Source organism: Elaeis guineensis, chromosome 5 (assembly GCF_000442705.2).
Source record: "Elaeis guineensis isolate ETL-2024a chromosome 5, EG11, whole genome shotgun sequence".
Classification (NCBI taxonomy): Eukaryota; Viridiplantae; Streptophyta; class Magnoliopsida; order Arecales; family Arecaceae; genus Elaeis; species Elaeis guineensis.
In genome coordinates, this window is record NC_025997.2 from 6353540 (window position 1) to 6377634 (window position 24095).

The following is a 24095-nucleotide window of genomic DNA, read 5'->3' on the forward strand; positions in this document are numbered from 1 at the left end:
TTTTTTTAATTAAAATTTTTAATTAAATTAGAATAATAATGTATCCTTTCCTTCAACAATAGATAATATGCATGTTCGTTATTGGATGGTTCAAAATATACATGATAAAATAATTTTAACCAATAATTTTTTTATTTTAATTATTGATGGATAATTTTTATTGATTTGGATGGAAAAAAATCTATTTTTTTGAATGATATGATAATTTTTATTAGATAGTTCAAGATACATATAATAGAACGGTCTGAACCAATCATTTTTTAGTAACCACATCATGTATGTGAATTGCATCAAACGTCTCTCACGCCACTTAGCTTTCGCTACCCCAAAAAGAAACATGATGGCATAAAAACGCCCAAGGCAGTCAAAATGGTGTTTTTTTTCTAAATTTAGCTTTTTTTTTTTGTGTTAAAATTATTTATGTTGTATGTGCCCCTAAAATTGTAGCACCTGAATACTTCATACCGGTAGGTATAAATTATTTTCAGATTCTTGAATTATGCATTTAGAGCCTTCTGGGAGCTATCATCCTGAAGCCAAAGGGATGACCAGTGTTCAAATGTGAATCAGGCAACGGGGCGGATGACTGGTTGCCAGACTAAACATGGTTGATTAATTAGTTTAGTCAGGGTGACTCCGTCTTCCCGCTTTCATGTTCCCCACTTCCCGTCTTTCTACGCTATCCTGGTCCAGTGACTATTCCAAGCATTTTCTTCATCTTCAATCTTTTTTTTTTTTTCTTTTTCTTTTTTTTTTTTTGTGGTGATGATTCATCTACCTATTTTGGGCGATTAGCTAAAAAAAAAAATTCATATTGCATCACCTTTTCTCAAAGAATACTTGTACAATGGTCTCTCTTGACAAATGGTGTTTACCTATAGAAATTTATTTGCAAACAAATCCTAAGTGATTCATACATAGGTAACATAAAGAGTATATACAAAACAAAATCCCTCTGGGTAGCCTTAATCCCCCTGATTACAAGCTTCAAAAAAACAAACAACTGCGATATCAATATTGTAATAGAATGATACCATCTGTATAAAGTCTAATACCAAGATAGCAATTCTTACTGGATTCATGTAGGACTCGTTGGTTCGTAGTTTTCTTAAAAAATAACTTTCTAAGAAGTAACTTTTCAAAAAGTTAGTTTCTAGAAATAAAATTTTTATATGTTTGATTGATCATGAAAAAATGATTTATTATAAAGTAGCTTATGTTTGGATCAGCATCTATTTTTTTTGAAAGAGCTATATAAAATATTTATTATACCCTTAGTAGATATAAAATGATACATTATTACTCATAAATTTTATATAAATATTAATATTATTTTTATATTAATATAAATATAATATTAATATATTATAATATAACATTAAACCATAATAATTTATTGTTTAATATAATACTAATATATTGATATTATATTAATATAATATAAATATTTTAATATAATAAATTTATTAATATAGATATAAATATTATATTATATTAATATTAATAAAATATTATATTAATATAAATATTAAAATATAATAAATATTAATATTATATTTATAATATTAATATAATATTATATTACTATTCAATATTTCATCATAATCATCTATTGATATTTTATTAAATTTTAATTATAAATTTTAAAAAAATATTTTATAAAAAAAATACTATCACTTCCTATATCACAGAAAATGCCAACGTCCATCTCTTTCGTATATTTTTATTTTTTATACAATATAAAAAATATTTTTTTCACTCTCTCTACTTAAAATTCTAATCAAACAAAAAGCTTTCTTCAAACGAATTGTTTGAATTCATAGACTCAGACTATCCAACAATCCTTCGTTTGAATTCATAGACTCAGACTATCCAACAATCCATTGGAACACGTTGACCAAAAGGATGACTAGGCAACTTCAGAGTTTGGATGGTACGGTCACCGGGAGCTCCGCCTAGTTGCGCGTAGGATTCAGAGTTTGGATAGTACGGTCACCGGGAGCTCCGCCTAGTTGCACGTAGGACTGGGAGATGCAAAGCTATCACGCTTTGCACCATTTGCCCATTTATTTTAAAAATAGAAATGTAGGTAAAGAGAAACGTACATGGTTGCTAGTCTCTTTTAGACACAGCAACGATAACAACTGCCAACTGGCAGTAACGAAATATCCATAGCTACCAGGATGATTCCCCAGCTCGGGATTCAGCTGGATTCTGTTAATGGATCTCCAAGGGTAAACAATGTATTTGAAGGGTTGGCCATGTTCAGAGAATCTAGATTGATTAATGGATGCAATTACTTGCCTGCTTTGAGCATTTGTCATAGTTATAGGCCATCAACAACACATCGTGCAGCAAGAACAAAAACAAAAACAGACATTTATCTTGCAACTGGTAAACAATCAAAGTACTGAAATTGTCAAAAAATAAACAAGAAACCCAATTTATTTAAAATTATCAGCTAACAAGGACACATAGGCCCCTTCAGGTTTATAACATAATAATGAAGAAAAATAGCACAAAATTTCTGCCATACAGCAAGCAATGAATAAATAAAACACGAAGGCCTATGAATATGTGACTATGGATTTCTTGAAGGAAGAACCATTACTTGTAGAAAAACATGCTGATATATCATAATAAACTGTTCACAGGTTTTTAAGGATAAATCTACAATCAGACTCATCACCGTTTCTCTTTTAATCTCCTTCATTCAGAGTGAAAAGATTATGCACCAGCCTCTACCATTATTGCGGTCATTAACCTACAGATGGTGTGTTGTTCTAACCAAGTTTCATATAGCTCGTGTCCAACCCTCCACCCCCAAGCAAGCCCATATCTGATTTTGCATGCACAGTTACAGGCTGAAAAATAAGGTAGATGAAACAGGGCCCACCGTTCTCTGCAGCAAAAGAAAGAAGGAATTTAGGAGTAAAAATGGGGAGAACATGCGAATTTAAGCCAAAAGTGATAAGATATTATAGTCCAAATCCAAGACAAAATCATGAGCAAGACTGTCATTTTCTTTTTAACATGTGCAGCTCACCAGAAAACTGAGCCAATAACCATGACGATTTGAATATAATACCGCAAAAAGCACCTCATTTGTCCAATTCTTCAGGCAAATCTGCCATACCCAAATAAACTTGCTGCATCTCTTCTCTCCATATCTGCAAGTTTATAATGGAAAATATTCATCAGAGACCAAGACATTCACAGATTAAGGCCAGCCATTCTAAGTGACCATACTGGAAAGCGAAGCATAAATAAGTAGGATGAAAATCAAAATTGAATCATACCATTTCACGAAACTCAACTCGGATATGAGGTACATTCGTCTTATGAATATCATTCCCATCAGGACCTCTCTTATAGTAAGTTCTACCAATCCAATGTGACTACAGAAAAAAAATGTTTACAAAGGATTATATTTCAAGCCGTTATAAAGGTGATCAGTTCATATTGGCAGAAAGTCACCATGCAAAGCATTGATATTTGATATAGTTTAAAAGATGGCAACAACACTGTCAGCAAGACCGACAATGATAAGCAAAGAAATGCACGACAACATGAAACATAGGCTGGTTAGCTAGCTGGTTGCCATAATTCTACACAACTGATAACAGGAATGTAGCACAGGATGATTCTACTATGCAAGCTCAAGTTGTTGCATATTATTCTACCATCCAGCAAGCTCAAGTTGTTGCATATTAACGGATGACTTCAGAAATCCACATTCTTCCAGTAAATTCTATTTGTGAAAAAAGAGGATCTAGGATTGCAGTAGCGAAGCAAATTTCAGCAACTTAATTTGATGCACAGGATGACAGTCAGGAATTGTGCGTGCATACAACTGGCAGGGGTTTATTGGACTATTATTCCACCACAGGAGGTTTTAATAAAAATTAATATCAATTCTTTTTAATCACAACTTCTAATTCATATCGGTGACCAGACCAAAAGCATCAAATTTTTGTCATACCTTGAGCGCATGTGAGAAGCCCGACTGTAAAACCGAATTTCTAGCAATTTCACATAAATCACATGCACTTAGCTTCCATAGCTGTGAAACATTAAAAACGAAAAAAAAAAAAAAAGGTAACGTATCAGGAAAGGTACCTATGTATAGGTAGTACAGAGAGAGAGAGAGAGAGAGAGAGAGAGAGAGAGAGAGTACTGAAGCTGCAATACTGTATTCCTCCACCAAAGGTTCTTTTGTTAGGTGTATTTGCAAAGGATCATCTGTTGAGAGGGAAATATTTAGGCCTCTATGGAAGAATTGCGGGAAGGGGTTCCGATGATAATCGAGAAACAATGAGTTGTTGCTCAAAGGAGACATTGCCAAACCAATCTGATGAGAATATAAAGAATACAGTATCACAACCTTTCTTCTTCTACTGACAAAATATGAACCAAATAGAAAATGCCAGAGATAAAAGTGACTTCCATTACCTGAGCAAGATAATACAAGTATTGAAGAACCGGGGATTTTCTTAAGTTGATTCCATGAGCAATATTATGAGCAACAAGAAATGTTGCAGCAAGGTGGTCAATATCACCAGCCTACAGATAAATGGCATAATCAATAACATGCTGCATACACAAGACTGGAAGATAAATGGCATAATCAATAACATGCTGCACTGGAAGTGAAAAAGATTTTCATCGGCTAATACCTCTCCAGCATGGGGACGAAATTTGATAGTTGTCATGCCCTTTAACTCACGAAGCTGACATGTGACGGATAATTCAAAATATAATCAAGATTGACACAAATCTCAAAAAAATCAGAACAAAAATATGTACAACATATATTTTTGTACAAATATATGAGTATGTACTGCAAAAAAAATTCAAGTAGGCTTTTGGAACAGATCCAAAAGAACTGCTCTTGAAAAGAAAGAAGAAAAAATGGATTCGAATGAAAACCTTGTTCAGTGTGTATAGGTTGGCATAACAATAGTAGACATAATAAGAGAATGCAGGATTAAAGACATTGGTCCATTGAGCTGGTGTGGGCATGTGCTTTGTTGGCCGTCTTTCAGGTTTACTTTCATCATCCACCAAATCCAATCCCACAATCTGAAAAAACAAAGCACAAAGCAAAAGATCACCCCTTGCAATACAAGGACCTAATGGGCCTATAAATCAAATAAAAAAACAGAAGAAAAAGATAATTTCAAAAGCAAGAAGCAAATGAGTATATTATGTAGAACTAAAAAAAGGCATTCCAATGCATGAGGTTCCCACCAAAGCAGAATTTGGGAAGGGTCAGAGATGTAAATGAGCATATTATGTAGAACTGAGAAAAGGCATTCCGATGTATGAGGCTCCCACCAAAGCAGAATTTGGAAAGGGTCAGAGGTATACAGCCTTCCCCCCCACATACAGAAAGGCTATTTCCATGTTTTGAACCCATGACAGCCAGGTCATAATGCAGTAACCTTGCCGTTGCGCCCGGGCTCGTATTCTATATTATGCAGAACTAGAAAACTGGTGATTGAAAAACAGAGAAAAACATAGGAACAAACATATAAGTGGAAATAGAGAAACATATACAATGTTACTTGGATAAATTTCATCGAATAACAATTAGCCTGTAACCAACATAACTTTCATACCAATTCCTATATGCAAAATTTCTTTGACACTGACACCAAACCTTTTTGACGAGCAGGAGGAGTTATTTCACTTTCTCAGCAACTTTAAATCCTAAAGAAGCAAACTCGAGTATCTAATTGTCAATTACAGCTATAAAGAAAAATTGCTGCTCAATATACATGGGAACTAATATAAATAACAAAACGATGTAACATGGCTGATTCCGGACCCATACAAGTCAATACTTGACAATAGCACGTTGTTCAACCATGCAAATAAGCAACTGATAATATTACATTCCTGTGTACTTAAGTCCAATAGTCAAGCTTTGAAACCAAGCAGCATCTACCTTCTAGACAAAAGAACGTCATCATCTAAATTGTACACAACAAAAAAGAGTACCAAAATCGAAGAAAGAGTAAACAAATAAAAAGAAACCGTTCACCACAAGTTGAGAAGAAGCCCACCTCTGAATTATCAAATTTACAAACTGAGTAAGCTGCCTTCTCAACCAACATTATGCATTAATTAGCTTATCAATCCTAAGCCAGAGTAGATTAATCTTTACTTGATGGGTCATGATAGATAGAAAATCCCTATTATTGACATTACAAAACCACACCGAGCTAAAAAACTGGTGGCCCAATAAGAGGAACCAAAAGATAGCCAACATGTTCTGACAACAGTAACCACCACTCTGAAAACATGACATCCCATAACCAATTGGTACCGAGACTTTGTGAGTGAATTTAGAAGTAAACAGCCTTTAAAATGGAATTCTGAAACCAACATCCTGATGACCACATGTTTCAATTTACTTCTTTGAGAATAGGTATTTCAAGTTGTTCCTGCATGAGTTTATTTCATTCTGATGGATTGCCATGAATATCCAAGACATGAGCACTACAAGTAAGCTAAGAAGGAATCTGCCTTACTCTTAAAATCCAAATCCTTAATCAATATTGAAGGAGCAGCTTCACAGAAAGCTGGCCAAAGCTCTTTCAATATCCAAAATCTTTTCATCCACCTCACACAACTCATAAATTACTTGCAGCAGAGCCCAACTATATCAAACTATAACAGCGAAATATCATGTATTAAAGCAATATAACAGTGAACAAGTCCATACAGATGGTGCTAAACAATCTCTGCATCCTGCCAGTATGCTGGTGCTATGATCTCCACAATACAACATAGCATCATATGAGTTAATAATTTGAAACCTTGGGTCAAAGCTAAATTCTAACAGGACTGGACCTACAAATTCTGTCCCTTCCACCACTAGCAGAACAGTGTAAGATGCAGATTCCTTATCACATCTAATTTCAACACAAAATTTTGACTAAAGAAGGCTCTCAATGAAAAACAAGCTTTGTTCACAAGAAAATTGATCATAATACTGGTAGAAACTCAACACAAGAACACTACTGAAAATAAGGAAGGAACAATAGGAGATTCTTAGAACTCTCTATGAAACTAGTGATGTGGCCTTCAAGTAAGATTGCATCCTTTATGATCAGGTCTCGCATAAAGTGATGGACCATCAATTGTTTAAGGAATAAAGATATGTGGGATCTTTCTAACTTTTAGTAATATAATTCTCTTTCCACTCAAATGAAATAAGTTCCATGGCTTCTGCTTATAACAAAACAAACAAAAAACAATGCATATAAATATTTTAATTGATTCACATCATAGAATATGCAGAAGCAAGCAGCAACAGCATGAATAGAATGCAGAAAGAAGAGTACAGCAATTAAATACAACTTGCACCAACCTGTTTTAAGAAAACATGCAACTGAGGATGTGATTCCGGGTCCACAGTGACCTCAAACAGGGGAAGGAAAATATTGTCAAGAATGTTCTGGAATGATGTAACTATACCCATTTCCTTGTATACATTATATAGCCGTGGAATCTGCAAAAGGTAAATTGTAGAATTAACACCACATTTTTTGAGATGCTGCTCAGCGTCTATAATAAAAACTAATTGGTTGCAGCTTAAGCATACGAATACAAATGTCTAAGCAAACTTTTAAATAAAGTAACAAGTCACTAAATGCATCAAATTCCAAATCAGAAGTGCCATAAGCAAAATTAGTTAGTTTAGTGCTTGCAAGCTATTAGCACGGTATGCATCATATTGCTATTCTATAGACATGGCAAAAATATATGTTAAAACAATCTTCCCATTATCCTTGCCAAGGTTCAAGTAATAATTAATATGCGTTCTCCAAGCTCATTTAGGTCTAATTATGCCCAAATAATTGATTTCCAAACAGCTATTCGGCATCCAAAAATGTCTGCTTGAAGCCTGGTGCAGCCCAATGGTCAGATATTGTCGTCGCCCGTTCCCACCCCATGCAAGGCATGCCAAGGAAGGAGTAGTGACAAGTCGGAATGCAAGAGGTATATGGGTGCACGAGCATGCCACCATCGCTATTGCAGCCAAAAAGATGATGATCAACGGGAAGACATACGAGAGTAAAGTGGGTTCAAGTGCCTTAACCTTCAAGGAGATCGATTGGATATGGATAGGGATGTAGTCTGGGCTACAGTAGTAGAAATCTAAGGCAACATTGCCCATAAGATAGAAAGCTACTTATAAGGTAAGCTGAGATAAGATAAAATGAATTGATAAATTGAATTGTCGAAGGTGCTCTACAGAGTACAATCCCACTTATTTATACTAAATATAATAACTGTACATTCTGATGGTTACCATCCACATTAATCTCCACTTCTAGAGGTTGTGGTAACTGATGCTAACTGTCTTCCCACTACACACATCAATGAAAGCAACCTAATCCTGTACCGCTTATAAGTCCGACAATGACACTTAGTCAACTAAAACCCTTGTTGTATCTTCATTTGGCCCACTTTATATTGGCGGCCCTCTTGGTCATTCTTATATATTCGACTTCTAGTCTGATTCCTCGGTCGACTTCTAGTCAGATTCCTCAGTTGACTTCTATACAGTGTCCATTTGGTCATAGCCCATCATACTTGTTCTCACTCCACCATGTGGCCTATTAGATACATCTCTCCGTGTCAGTTTGAGCAAGGATGTGGTGTAAACAGATATCATAGTCAAGATTTAATAGAACTTTCAAAACAATATTCAGCCTAAGCAACCAAACAACCCAAGTTTATGAAAGCAACCTAAAGGACCATTATAAGTATAGTCTCAACCGTTTTATAACTAGAAAGAGATAACAGGCTCAAACTCAGATGATACCAATGCACAAACCTCATCCATGATATAATTCAAGTACATATGCCTCTTGAGAAGGTTCCAGCAAACTCATTGTTAATTCACATAATGCTGAAGAATAATCCAATAGTGATAAAAGAAAATTAACTTTGAAAAGTTTATGTATCTCCCAAGTGCCCAAGATGGATGCCCTAGAAGTATACGTAACCATTCATTCCACATCCAGAAAACTAGCAAATTATTCTAAAACAGAATAGAGATAAAAAAAATAAAACAATAGTCATGGTGATTGCTACTCGGATGCAAGATCAACTTTTTCGCTAAAAGATTTTTCTCAATCCATATAAATCTCATCTGTATTCATACAAAAATAATAATAATAATAATAATAATAATAAAAACATCAACCTAATAGCTTCTTACTAGTTATTTAACAACCAGATCAAGGTGAACAGCATTTCTTCATCCTATAAATTGCTGGTGAGTTATACAGGAGTCACTACCCAAGTTTCTATGATTTATCAAGAGATAGGTCTTGGAAATCTATAGTTGATAATTCTTAAGATGATTGTTAAATTTAAAGCATAGCGGCTGTCAGAGCTCAGAAAAGGAAGACACATGTTAATTAGAAACAAGATCATGAAGGCAAAAAATGAAGTCCTAAATTAGGTCAGTGTGCATAAATGCAAATGCCTTGTCCTTACGCTGCTAGAAAATGAGCTTGCTCAGTCCAAAATGAAGATCCTCTTTAATTTAATGCCTGATGTAAAGCCCGCCATCAATAAGCAGGGTTTTTATAATATATAAACATAAGCATTCACATGGATTCCTAAGAAAGCATGCAATGAGAATCCATAGATAAGAGTAGCAGATGATAAATGTTCTATCCACACGGAGTAATCAAATTCTGTTTTGTTTTTAGCAGACAGGAAATCATTACCAGGTTAATAAATGCATCACATAATTAATCACAACAAAGTGTTTAGGCCTTTCCAAAGGCAAGTTCCACCAGCAAAACATGCCATAGCAATTACTATGATAATCATTTTCAGAATGACAACATTTTTTCATGCAGAAAGCTTCCAAGGGCAAGTACGATGATTGGGAAATATCAAGAAACTGGATCATCCAATAAAAAAAAATTCTTGGGAAAATAAATGGAAAATGAAGCATTTAAAGGTTGATTATAATCATAGAAATAATGCACCAATTACCTGAATCAACCAAACAACATTTTCGCTATACAACTCATTATTCACTATCCAACTTGCAAGTTGATCCCACTCACTTTGTTTCCTTCCATATATTGACAGCCTATACTCAGCCATCTGATAAGAGGTGATTGAGAAAAGAAAACTATTACACATGAATACAACGCAACAAAATAATAATTTCAAAAAACAAATAAAAGTTTAATGAAGAGAAATCTTGGGCAATTATGAAACATGGAGCAATGTCAACCATTAAATTTTAAAAAACAGTATCAACAAATAAATGCATTCAATCCACAAATTTCCATGGCCAAATGCACCTAGTAGCATCTGGAATTTAGTGCTAAATAAGTTCATTATGTGCAATTATTTATTTGCTGCACCTGCTCTATATGCCTGATTGTTTCATCAATGGTAAAACAGGACCTGGATGAACAATGGAGACAATCAGATAACACATGATTAGCATTATTTTTTTATGAGATGGTAACACCACCTTTTACCTTCAAATGGCCATCAAGCTATATGCTTAACTTCATTATTTGTAGAATTAACATTACCAACAAATCATAACACCAATGATTAGTTCTGTCATGCATCAAATATGATATTAACCCACATTAATCACCCATATTCATCTAGTGCCAGTTCTGACAAGGTGTTATTGTAGAGAAGGAGACAATTCTTTCATATAATCTAATTTCCTGCAGATAACACAGGCTAACTGTCTCCCGAGAGGTTTAGCACCCCAAAAAAAAAAAGTAGCAGAAGGCATGGTTATGTCTATGCATATGCATGGCATATGCACAAAGGAGAAGGCACATACATGTAAATAAATTATTGAAGAGATAAAAGCAAGGAAGAAAATTACAGAATTATCAATAGCCACTTAGGTGTCCAAGTAAAAAATGCACCTGGTATTTACTTGCAGCAAGATCAGAAAACACTTGTTTCGTTAGCTCAGCAAGGAAGCGGCCTGGTGAAAAGGAAAATATAGCAATACAATTGCATCAAAACAAGTCTGAATTCCTTGTATAAGCTCCCAAAAAAGAAACTTCTATAGGGAAACATAAACACCATCCATCTCTCATTCCAAAAAATGTAATAAAGAAGAAAAAACATTAAGAAGCTGAATTAAAGGAAACTTATGATTGATGACAACTGTGGAAGTCAAACCTGTGCAATACGCTGCACAGTGGGGACACACCTCAGTCCAAGCAATGGACCATGTCAATTGCATGGACCCCCCACCAGGGAGCACAGGGAAGTACCCAGGTAATTGGCCCAATGAAACCATCCAGCAACCTCTTTATCTAAAATAAAATCCTGAATCTAGAGCCTTGACATTAAAATTAGAGAAGAATGTTGTTTAATAACCATGATGAAAACACCTAAACATGAGAAATGACAAAGTGATTGGACAACTGACATATTATCATACAGCTCAATTTTATTTGTATGTTCAGTTTTCATTAGCACTAGCATGTCTGTTTAGGATAAGTTCTATTATCTGTAACATACCAGTGCATTAGCTTAGCATGTTCGATCGAACAATCAAAAAATGATTTGACATGAAGGCATAATAAATTAAATTGTCTACATCAGAAAGGATTATGTTTCATAAGAGTATATAACTTCCACAAGATTGGTTTAATTTGAGATTTCAATACATTACAATATGATAAAGAGATGGTATGAGGAGCTTAGAAGTGTCATAGATGCATTTCTAGTGGGTAAGATGATGCTTATAACATCTTGGCACCATTTCCATGCTTGATCATCTACGCTCAAGGCATGCTTGAATTCATTTTTGCAGCATAAATATTGTTAAAAAACATGCAATATGTATTACTTGGCACTGAAAAACATGTTTTTCATCTTTGTTCCAAATTAACACAATCTTCCATGCCTAGACCGGATAAATGCATTAACTCAACAAGCAAAAAAGTGATATAGATCCTTCCACGTTTCATCACCATTAGAGTGAAATTTTCTGACAAATTAAGCCCAAGTAATTCCATATATTCCAACAATCAGATTGTGTTCTCAGGTGCTGGCGTGCAATTTTGTTGGGGTCTTCTGATCCACTATCCAGATAGTATGATTTGGATCAAAAAATATTAGACCAATCCAGAGCAGATAATTGGGTCAAAACCAGTAGAGAACAGACAATCCAAAATTGGATCATGCAATCCAAATCTTGGATCATCCTATCCACAGCATCATCAGATCCATTAGTATAATGGTCTGGAGCATTGTTCGCAGACAGAAAAACAGGGATACAGTCTCTCTTTTCTGCGTGAACAGACGACGTGTATCCTTGATTTCTGATGAGTGGATCGGAACCCAGTTGCCTTCTTTTTTCACATTTCGCTTTTTCTACAGATAAAGATTTCAAGTCACAGTCCGGACTTACTTTACTAATTTTTAGGATGCTAAAAAAAGGAATTCTAGATGCATCAAGGATCTTGATTTACTTTCCTTTTAAAGAGTTTTATTTGAACTTAAATGGGGGCGTAAATAATTCTCCTCTTGAAGAGTTTGATTTGAAATCAAAGTGGGGTTAAATAAGTGGCCAGCTGATAACAATCTATCGGCCACATAAAGAATTCTAGTCTCTAACAATATCTAGATCAGTCAATGCTAGGCAAGTGTCCATCAGTTGTTAGCATCTAAGAGACTTATAAGACAAGGAAAGGAGTCCGGTGGCATGAATTAAAAGGGGTTTTGCATTATGGCATTCCATTTATTGATTGACATGTATTGAGAAAGATTGATAGAATAACTGCCCACAGCCCTTTATTCCCTTCTCTCTCTTTTTTTTTAATCTACTATTATTCTCTCCCTCTTATACCCTCCCCAACCCTAGTTTCTTTAAAAATCAACCCTGTTTTTGTTCCTAACTGTGCTAAACATTGTTGTTAGTAAATATGTTTCTCAATGATAATAAGACTTCTCGTCTTTCTGGTGACTTGAGACTAACTTTTTAGTTCTTTATATTTTTTATATATTTAAAAGATTTAAGATTTTCAATCCTTGATGAAATTAAACCTGACGACCTCTACAACTAATGATCCAATCCAAAGTTTAATAGCATTGCCAGGGCATGTACATTGTGCTAAAACTTTCCAGATGAATTATTTTTTTTGGTGAATGAATGGCATTGAGGATTCACAGAGCCAATACCGTGATTTCTTGCAAATGAAGAGTGTCATGACCTGTCCCCTTTCTCTTGATCAGAACTCCAAATATCAATGAACTAAATGATTTCAGAGCTCTGGGCAGTGATCATTGGTAATACATGTCCACCACAGAGATGGTGGATACGTGATAAAAATAGCTTGCATGATAGCAGATTGGTTCTTTCCCGAAACAACAAGGTTTTTTTTGTGCGATAATGTGAAAATGTCACCATCTGCAATCGATCCCAAAACCTGACTCAACCGAAGGGGTGCCAATTAGCTAAGAGCTAATGGTGGAATAACAAGCAAAGTTACTACTTTATTCAACTACACTAATATATATTGTTATATAAACTTGAAATAAGAATTACCTATCATCATAGCTCTTCAGTTTCCCCTGAGACATAGACGATGTGAGGCAAAATTAACACCTTACCGGATATCAAAAAATCAATCAACAATTTCCATACCTCTCTTCCCTCCCTCCCTCCCTCCCTCCATCTCTTACGTACTGTCTTATATAATAGAGACAAAGTGCATCTTTAAAAGGGAAAACCATCTATCTATCAAAAAAGAGGAGTTGAAAGACAGATAGAGGTGACATGATAAAATCCCACCATCGGCCTTGTACTAGTTGGCATATAAGTTATAGTCCTATATAGATGGACTAATGGATTTCAAGTTGTCTTTCTACTGAATTCAAGTACATCATTAAAAAGAAAAACCCATCTATCTATCAAAAGAGAGGAGTTGGAAGATATGGAGAGGTGACATGATAAAATCCCACTACTTGCCTTATAACAGTTGGCATATAAGTTATAGTCCTAGAATTCTAGACTTCCAGTTACGATGACACCAGGATAAAAGTCATAGTGCCCAAAATCACCATAGACAAAAGCATAGGGCCAAAAGAGACGATATTCTTTTTTTATGTCAGCATCCTGGTTTTACTACTCCAAGCTATTGGATGTGCACATGCTGAGAGAGAGAGAAAGAGAGAGATGCAGAGAGACGCTTATTAAAACCATGATGCATTATAGTGTAAGCACACATTCGAAGTGGAAAATCAACAGCAGAGCCAAGAGGGATGCATTTAAAGAAACACAAAAGCACCACTACCATATGCGCAAATTAAGTACAACAAAAAGGAAAATAATCAACTAAAGCACATACCTTGGATGAGATTATCTTGCTTAAGAAAAATCTCCCTCAGTCTACTCTGGCCACAAGGATTGTACTTGAGATTAAACTTGTCAAAGCGATGAAAAGTGCTCTTGTCAGCATGGACATCTAACAGATCGACATTGAGATCATACCTATTTCACACATGCAAAACCAAAATTTGTGAATTAATGATACTTAACCATGTTTTCAAGTGCTAGCACATGCTGGCCTGTGTCGGGTCAATACCAACACCATGCACCAAGGTTGAGTGCTAGCACATGCTGGCCCATGCACCAGGTCTGTACTCCTTGGAAACAAATCAAAGGGCCCTTAAATTCCCGATTTTTGGCATGCCATGGCGCATGAGTTGGTAAGATGTGACATGGTGTGTCTCAGCATGAAGCGGCACAGATGCCCCATGACAGCCGCACTTTAATCCTTGTGCATAATGGCATAACTTAAGGTTTTACTCGTTAAGATCGATAAAAGTTCCATACCCGGTCAAGTCCAAACTCTCGAAAACCTCTTTCAGAGTCATATATGTGCCATCCCTAAAGATTACAACCTAAAATAAGCAAATTTCCAAGCAATTATTAGATGCAATTGCATAACACAACATTAGACATCATGAATTAAGATAGGTTCCTTTTCTGTCAAACATAGACAATACGTTACTCCAGTCATAAAATGAAAATGAGTAGCATACGTACCTCATCAGGTTCCTTCCTCAACTTAGACTTTATAAATCTCAACAAATGTTTCTGATTCATGCATGCTGAGTGATGAACATGAGTGTCGACCTTCCTGACATTATAAAAATCACGATGCGGTGCACTTTTTTGAGCAAGAAACTCTTTATCCGCATTAAGCGTTAAGTGTAAATTAAACCTCTGTAGATAACCACCAGAAACAATTTTAAAATTAAAATATAGAAAAAAAATAGTATGTGCAATCATCATAAATTTTACTTCATCACAATTTCAAATTACTTGGAGAAATATCACATTAATTTCAGAACCGATGTCACACTAACTCTAACAACGAGAAGGAAATTACTTGCTCTAGAAGACCTAATCTGTGATGGCATAAAGTTCTGATATTTCCGGCTGCTATTACTCGGAGAATATAATGCAAATCCGTAAAAAATGTTGTAGCATCAGCCACAGGGAAAAGTCTTTCTGTTACTGGGACAAAAATCAAGCAAAGAGTAACTATCAAAAGAACCTGAAGAAGATATGTTTAACAAACAAAAATAACAGAAGCAAGTGGCTTTGAGAAATCCTACAGTCCTTATCCGCATATACATGAACGACCCCATCTACCATTTGGAAGAAATGCTGCAAAAGAGACCATTGTTGAGGGAATCAGAAAAAACACAGACAAAATTTCAGAAATAGCACACAGCTAGAAATGATGGAGAGAATAAACTAACATCTGTTTTCTCTTCAGGTGTATAGGCAAACGGATTAGGATTAGGCTTTGGTGTACTGGGGTCAGTTATAACTTCCTTCTCCCAAGGAGCAACCTCTTCTCGGAAGACATAACTTTCTCGCAACTCCAGACATTTCTGAAGAATTTTGTAGACCTCAGCTTCATCCGCACTTGGTGTCTCTGGGATCAAACAAAAAGAACAATTACCAATAATATGTTGAAGCAATTTAAGTATGTAGATGAATTCTCAGATGGTGGATTTTTTTTATAATTTTTGGTTAGTTACCCTTGTGAGAATATAATGAAAAGGCTTTTCTTTAGTGACATGAAAAAAAAAAAAAAAGCACAAGGAGTGAAAAGTACAGTACTTTTTAAAAAGGAAAAAAAAAATACCAATTAAAAGCAACTAAAAGCATCACTAACAAGCTCTTCAACTACATGTTAATATTTTTTCATAAATTCAGGCAGCAATTGATATGTGTATGGATAAAGGAGCACAACATTACATGCCTCTAGTAGAGCACTAATTCTACCCTTTGGATTATAGGCATGGTCTTTGCAATGATGCAAGAATCAAGATATGTTCACACGTAGGAAGTTGTATTGAAACAAACAGTTTTTCATCTTTTTACCACAGACTAAATTATTAGATGCTCTAGTGTGTATGTGTGTGTGACTGCATGTGTATTGAAAGCACCTCACTCAATCTCCTCATAATGATGCATGTGCAGGTTTGTAAACAACAAGGCAAAGCAGAAGTAATGTAAACGAAATTTTCAGGTTTTCAAAAGTGGAAAGTATGTTTTCTGTATATTAGCAAAGCAATTCTTCTTTCTGAAAAATGCAATGTCATACCACCAGGTGTAATTTTCAGTCTGACAAACGTTTCTTGTTCAGGCTCTTTTCTAAGAATATCTGCTGCTACTGGATCAGGCTGGGCACCATGCATATTACCAGATACACTATGAGATCGAATCATGCTAGCTGCAGGTAATGGCTTTGAATCCCCATTGTCGGTGATTTGATTAGGCATAGCTTGATAAATGCTTTTATGCTCTGGTCCCTGTTCATGATAAGTTGGAAATATAATCAGATTGATCAGCATTTAAGGCTTAAAGAACAAATAGAACAGCAGAAATTGGACATGTCATCAATAAATATCTCTAGCAAAAAGAAAAACCAAACACTAAACAAAGCTTGGAAAAACCTCACAAAACAAAATGCAAATCAATTGTCTATGGATGATAATGGACAGAGGGCTACAGATAGGAATACATTTATTACATAAAGCAGGAGCAGGAGCAAGGCAAATTCAGAAGCCGAAATGGACAATTGACAGTCCTAAAATATAGCAGGTTCGTTAAATATTGTCATCTGTAGAGCATAAGTCTAAGTTAAGCAGGTTGTTCCTATTTTGCAGTTACATTACTATTATTTTTATTCAAATGGATCCAAAGAAAAAGAAAAAAAAATTAAGTTACATGAGTTAGAATACGACAGTATTACACCATGAGACGCAAGACATGTTGATTTTACATAATACCCCAGGAAAAGAACACGAAAAAATAAATGTGACATTATCATGCAAAAAATACAAACTTACAATGTCTCCATTTGTGTGCAAGTAGGTATTGTCAAGTTTAGAATCGCTGCGCAGATTATCTTCTTCATCCGACCCCTCCACGCTCTCAAAGGCACTGCCACTAGCAACAGGAGACCTGGGAGAAGTTGGTATGGTATGTCCAGCTTTTTTATTTGAACCCACATGAAGGGATTGCTTACCACCTGATACATCCAGAATTGTTGTTAATCTACTTCTTTGTGCAGTCAATTTATAAAACTTAAGAAAAAATGCATCATGCCAAACATACATAATTTTTCCTCTCCCAACATAAAGCCTGACAACAACAGCATTGCTATTACATCCACTCGTGCATAATCTTACTAGTACGGATGGATGGGCCTATACCATCTATCAATTAACCAATAGGCATGAATGCACGTTGCCATTAGGGTGCATATGTGGCATTTTTACATGATTGTCGAAGGCAAGAGGTCGTGATTCTGGAGGATTCAAGTATATAACAACTCTATGGGCAATATCTACATAACAAGTTGTATAAAACCTTGTTTGACATAATATCCTCTTTTGCATTTACATGCATCTTCATATAACTGGTTGATATGTACTGAAAGACCATTAACAAAAATGATAAAAAGGGGGTAAGTTATCATCTCAAAAAGCTTTCACAAATCACATCACTAACCTATCTTCAATTACTGAAAATATAAACCATGTTAGCTCCCAAAGCTGAGGTCCCACCAAATGAACACTTTCATCACGTTTCGCTAGCCAGTCCATACAGATTACAGACAAATCAAATGGGAAGGTTTTATATCCTGGTAGGACAGGGGACATCTCAGTCGGAAAAAGAAGAAAAATGAAAGAAAGAAATGAAAGAATAAGAAAAAGAAAGAATAGAAAGAAGGAAGAAAAGAAAGAGAAAGAAGAAGAAAAGGAAAAAAGAAAGAACACAAGAGATAAAGAAAAAAAAGGGAAAGAGAAGAAAGGAAAGTAGAAGAAAAAGAAAGAAAAGAAAGGAAGAAAGAAGAAAGAAATAAAGAACTAAAAGGAGAAGAAGGAGAAAGAGGAGGAGGACATCTATCGGGATCACTACCAAGATGGGATGAGACAGCAGGGCGTCGCATTCCACGGAGATACCGGAACACTTTCGTCTCACTAGATTTAAAACTTTATCAAATGGTGTATAGCTACTTGCAAGTTCAAAATTTCAGTCTTGCATCTCAATAATTGCATCAAAGAGGTCTTCAACTGGAGATCTTCTATTGACGAGCATGAAACTCACAAGGAGATAGTGCCACCTTTGAATCTACCCAACATTTTGGTTGCAACTAAATTGTGACTGTTTAGGATGACAAATTTGGAGCAATGACTCCTAGAAGTATGTTTCTTGTCCTTCTTGTCCATTTATTTAAGGTCCAAAGTACACATGACCGATTATTGATAGGAGATTTTGCAATAAGGCAAGCAAAAACAGCCTAAAAGGCGTTCGGATTGGAATAATTGGAATCACATTGTCGGTTTGGTTAGGAAGGGAGAAAAATCAATACTCGAAAGGACTTAGACAGAACTAATGCAAAGACATTTGAATATGCTCTCAATTTCAAAGGGCTCAGACCTGGATAAGAACTAGTTGGGTGTGAATTCATGAAACAATTCGATAACATATATATAGCGCATGTTGTTACTAAGTTATAGGACCCATCATAAAGAAGACAAATGATTGGTGTAACAGTAGATTATGTCAACAGGTACAGATGCAAAGCAAAAGAGTTCCTTTACTGAGGACAAACAACTTCCTCACTGATGTGACAGAAAACTCAGGGTACATTTGCTTCAACACTCGTTTCTAATCAAGATTAGAATTTGCTTCCCAACTTTCTCGCTGGATATGAAGAGAAAACTGAAGATAGATTTGCTTCCACACTTTTTAATCAACATCAGAATTTTCCTAGCCGATTGGAATTGAATGAGAGAGGATCTCCTCCCACTGGCAAAATATAGAACTTTTCGGAAAAAGCGTAGCAATCATAAGAAGAACATAAAGATTATGTATGGGAAAAACCTTCAAACAAATCATACTTAATAATTATCCAACAGCACATATTCCTGAATAACTTCTTTCCTTTTTTTTAACACATATATCATCCATGAGAGATTTTATTGGTACTATTTTCATGTGTGCACTACTTGAAGAGATCCAGTACATTAACCGCACCGTTTTATAATATCAAAGAAAAATCCCCTCACTCCGGAGAGAAGTCAGACAAAAACTCTGGTGATCCGTGATTACCTTCCGGGACCGTGTGGAGCCGAGGCAGGCCGGGGGGGATTGGCAGGCTCCGGTGGTCCTCTTCAGCGGTCACCGCCGCCAACAACGGCCCGTTCATCGCCAGCCGCATCTGCTGTTCCCCCTCATCCTCCTCCTCCCCGTCGACCTCGGCCGCCAGTATGACGTCCGGCAGCGACACCGACCCGCCGCCGCGGCGATAGTACCCCGCCCCCTTCCGGCGGGAGTGCGACTGGTGGCCCCGCCGCAGGGACGACCTCCGGTAGGTCTCGCCGTCCCTCTCAACTCCCCGTCCTCGTTGCCACCTCCAGCGGCGGCCCGTTCGCGCTCCACCGCCCGCGCGAACTCCAGCAACTGGCTTAGGGTTTTCCGGTGCATGTAGTAGGCCGAGACGGCCACGAAGGAGGCACCCACCAGCGCCGCCATGGCAAGGTGGAGCGCGTACGTGTCCATTGCTCCTCAAACCCAGAGAAGAAGATAGCAGAGTAGAAGAGAGAGAGGGGGGTAGCGAGAGAGGCCAGGACAGAAAACTCTCTGTTTTATTTGGAGGGGGGGAAGAAGGAAGTAAACGGCAAATTTATAGGAGTCGAAGAGGACATTCGGATGAATATTTTTTTGTCGAGTTTGGATGGTGCGAAATCAAAGGAGATGCCTTTCCACTCTCCGTGAATCCAAGTAGCCCCCGAATCTTCTCCTATTTACCGTTCTGCCGCTACAATGTTTCCGGTTTATTGGGACGGTCCACGCCCAGAGGGAATTCTACTTTTCTCCGGTCCAATCCGGATAAATCATCCGCCGTCGATTCCCATGGGTCTCGTTAACCGACGGTAGAGATTAGGTGGCAGCAGAGAATCTTAAACTTGGGAGACCGCGGTCGAGTTGTGGCAGAATCTGATGCGGCGGCGCCTGGTGGAAGCGGTTGGTTGGGCACTCGATCGATCCCGCTGCTGTTGATTTGCTTTAAAATGTTGCGTAGGCTGCGGTATTTGTGGTTTTGTTGGAAACTTGGAATACTTGCTTGCTCTCGGTATAGATGCAGATGCGGGCTTAGCAGCTTAGGATAGCACAGAATCCTGGACTCTATCCGATGCTAATGCGTGTGGTTGGCCAAGGTATTTTTCCGATTTATTTGCCCTGACAAGTCCGATGAATGGTAAAGAGTAGAGAGGAAGGAAATTGTTTTGCTTGGCATAATTCGCATATTTCATGCATAAAATTAAGGTTTTGGTGGATCACTTTACGAGTCTTGCTTTACAAAATAGTTGACAGCATCATATCTGATCTAGACAATCGGGATAGCAGAACCGATCAATCAAAGCACACTATGGACTATTACAAAATCCTCACATCAGCCTTTGTAATCCATTCGAATGTGCCCATACTAACACGTATTAATTTATTTTATAATTTTAATTATTTGAACTCTGATAAAGATAAATCTTCGATAAAGTGATAAAATATATTAGATGATTTGACAAAATTGAGCTCTATACAATCATTATAGATAAAGTTCATCTTCTAGTTGTTGTGACTTATTCAGATACCGTCTTACTGATGTGGTAATTATAAAAGAATTTTTTTGGACTTGATCTCCTATTCGTCTGAGAGCTTTTGAGATTTTTTCCATCAGGTATACTTGGATTAGGTTTAAGAAAACTAACACACTGTTCGACGATAGCGAGGAACATTCAAAATTGGTTCTCTTGTAATTGTAAGTGCAGATGATTATAGATTGATTCATCTAGGGCTTGAACAATAATAGCTGAATGAATGATTATTTCTCGATTCAAAATTAAGATTTTTGCATGCCAACCAGTTCATATCACATGACCACTCTAAAGCATGATCTTAACAACTGTGAGATATTATCATGCCACTTTTGTCATCCCTCGTTAGTATGTCACCATCCCAAATAATCATAACTTAAGCTACGATACTATTTTATTATGCTCCCATACCATTTCGTCACTCCTCGAACCCAACATTCGGATTAGCCATATGACACGATCGTGCACTCCCTAGAACAAAGTCCTAAAGAATATGTAAGATCTATAAATCTCCTACAACCTCAAAATTCTATGAATACTAATAATCTCAATTCATAACAAATAATAAAATTTATATAATTATAAAATTTAGTCATCCGACTGATATCTATAATACTCTATTTATTTATCCTTTTACTTGTGATTTCAATCATAGCTAAGTACATTATCCTGTAACTTTAAAAGAAAAATGGATGGAGGCTGTGAGCTTTACAGCACAGTAAAAATCCTTATACACTCGTATTAATATAATAGTATTTTTTAAAAATAATAGATAACCAATATCAAAGAAAAAATATAAATCACAAAATCTCATGCCAAATATCTAATATAACTCAATATCGATATATACAATAATATCTATCATTTTTCATCAAATATCTATTTTATTCAAAAATGATATACCACATATATCATAAGAAATATCTTTTATTTAATTGTGATTTTGTATCTTATCATCTATATCTCGTTAATATGATCAAATCAATCAATGGTTATCTTTAGAATTTTAGACTAATCACAGTCACGCTCCAGTCCGTGATTGAGAAACTCAAATACCATATTTTTGTTCATGCGGAGCTATTCTCAGTTCACAATCCTACCATGGTGGGCTATCTACACTGTCATGTTCTTGTCCACGATGGACTATTCATAGTGCCAATTTATGCTCATGACGAGACTATTCACAATTTATTAAATATCTATTTATTGATCATTAATTTATTAAATTTCAATCATATTAAAAAAATATTATCTAATATTATATTTTTTTAAAATTTTCAGTAACCGGTATCATAATACAAAATATTCAAAAATCTATCAATATTTGATACAACCATATAATATGAAAATATAAGTAGTTATACCGACAATCACATTCCATCAAAATCGGCTATAAGAAACCAAAACCATATAGTACACACACATATATATATATAGGTATTCATGTCCAAAAACTCTTATCTCTAAAGGTAATAAAGTTACTCACAATTGTTTAACAGTACATGCCAAGCATATCCAACAATTGATATAATTATAATTTTTTCCTCAATCCATCGTCAACATAAGAAATAATAAATTATCATTAGATTTTATTTTCAAATCTCTATCATCCAAATTATTATTAATCCCAAATTTCTCAATCTACCTAATACATGATTGGATTGATAAATAAATATTTAGGGATTTACGTTTATTTAGGGATCAGAGCGTAAATCCTCCTATTTAACGTCTTCTCATCTATTTAATTACTCCCATACATAGCCAAAAGTAATAACTAGGATAAATCATAAAGTGGCTATGATCATCATAGAAAGATTATGAGAAAGAAAGGACATGATAGTCCGGATGAAGACTTAACCATTAAATCATCAAAAAAGAATCAAAATAGTTTAAATATGACATAACAAATATTGTCAATGATGGATGTTCAACGAAAGCTAGGGTGGAGATTAATAGAGTGGAAGGTTGTATCAATATCAGTCTAGGACCCTTTATTGAGGTCACAAGAGTCTTCCATGAAGTCTCATGAATCTCTCTTCTACAAATCTTTTGATACAACTAGAAAGAGAATGATCGAGAAGAGAGAGAGGAACAACTCTATTCATCTTTTTCCTCGAAACAAGGGATGTTCCCTTCTTCCCTCCCTTCTCTCAAACACAACACTGAGATGCTGGCGGCTGATCACCCATAGTGGTGTCCGGTGAAGGCGACGATGATGACTCCGACCATAGCCATAGTTAATGCAGAAAAATAAGAGAAAAAAAGGCATGGAACATGGGGATCCTTTTCATATTACTCTGGTGGTTCATCAAACCAAATGAGAGTGACAATAACCGCCAAAACTTAATAAGAAGAAAGGAGGAAAGTCTGGCAACCTTATCTTTGCCATCTGCCTAGAATCATGGTGAACTCCTTCGATAAAGAGAATTTGAAGCTAGCTCAATTGAGAGATCCCAAGATTGGATTCTAGAAGAAGAGTTAGAAAATTATTTTATAGGCAAATCACGATCTATAAAAGGAATTTGATGGTCAGAGAGTCTTTGTTTCCATCAAACTTAAAGAAGAAAATTCAGTTTTCCATCGGACTTGGAGAAGAATAGTCCATTTTCTATTGGACTCGAGGATGAAAGAGCGATAATTGCATTTTCTTTTTTCTGACTCACATGCGAGGTGTGTGAGTCCTTGTCTGAGCCCAATAGGTCCATAATGACAAGCAATTATACATAACGTGACCACCCTTTTATACCTTAAGATTTCATCATGCTTATATAAACCACTCCAGGGGATCCTCCAGATAAGTTCCAAGTTAAGTCCAAATTGAGCCGAGTAAAGCTAAGTTTCAATTAATTATAGGCTAGGTGAAGTGATAGAAC

General features: G+C 35.9%; 1 protein-coding gene across 1 annotated transcript; it reads right to left on the reverse strand.

Moving 5' to 3' along the window:
* Nucleotides 1-2843: 2843 nt before the first annotated feature.
* On the reverse strand, nt 2844-20233 carry LOC105044580 (probable AMP deaminase). The gene is given in 21 exon segments (XM_073257276.1): nt 2844-2902; nt 3101-3170; nt 3300-3398; nt 3983-4063; nt 4178-4351; nt 4453-4563; nt 4677-4730; nt 4930-5082; nt 7379-7519; nt 10030-10143; nt 10941-11002; nt 14382-14524; nt 14870-14937; nt 15083-15262; nt 15429-15556; nt 15658-15709; nt 15805-15983; nt 16659-16866; nt 17407-17588; nt 19679-19966; nt 19969-20233. Coding segments are annotated over 20 exon segments (2646 nt in total). The 5' UTR covers nt 20129-20233; the 3' UTR covers nt 2844-2902; nt 3101.
* Between the last annotated feature and the right edge of the window lie 3862 nt (nt 20234-24095).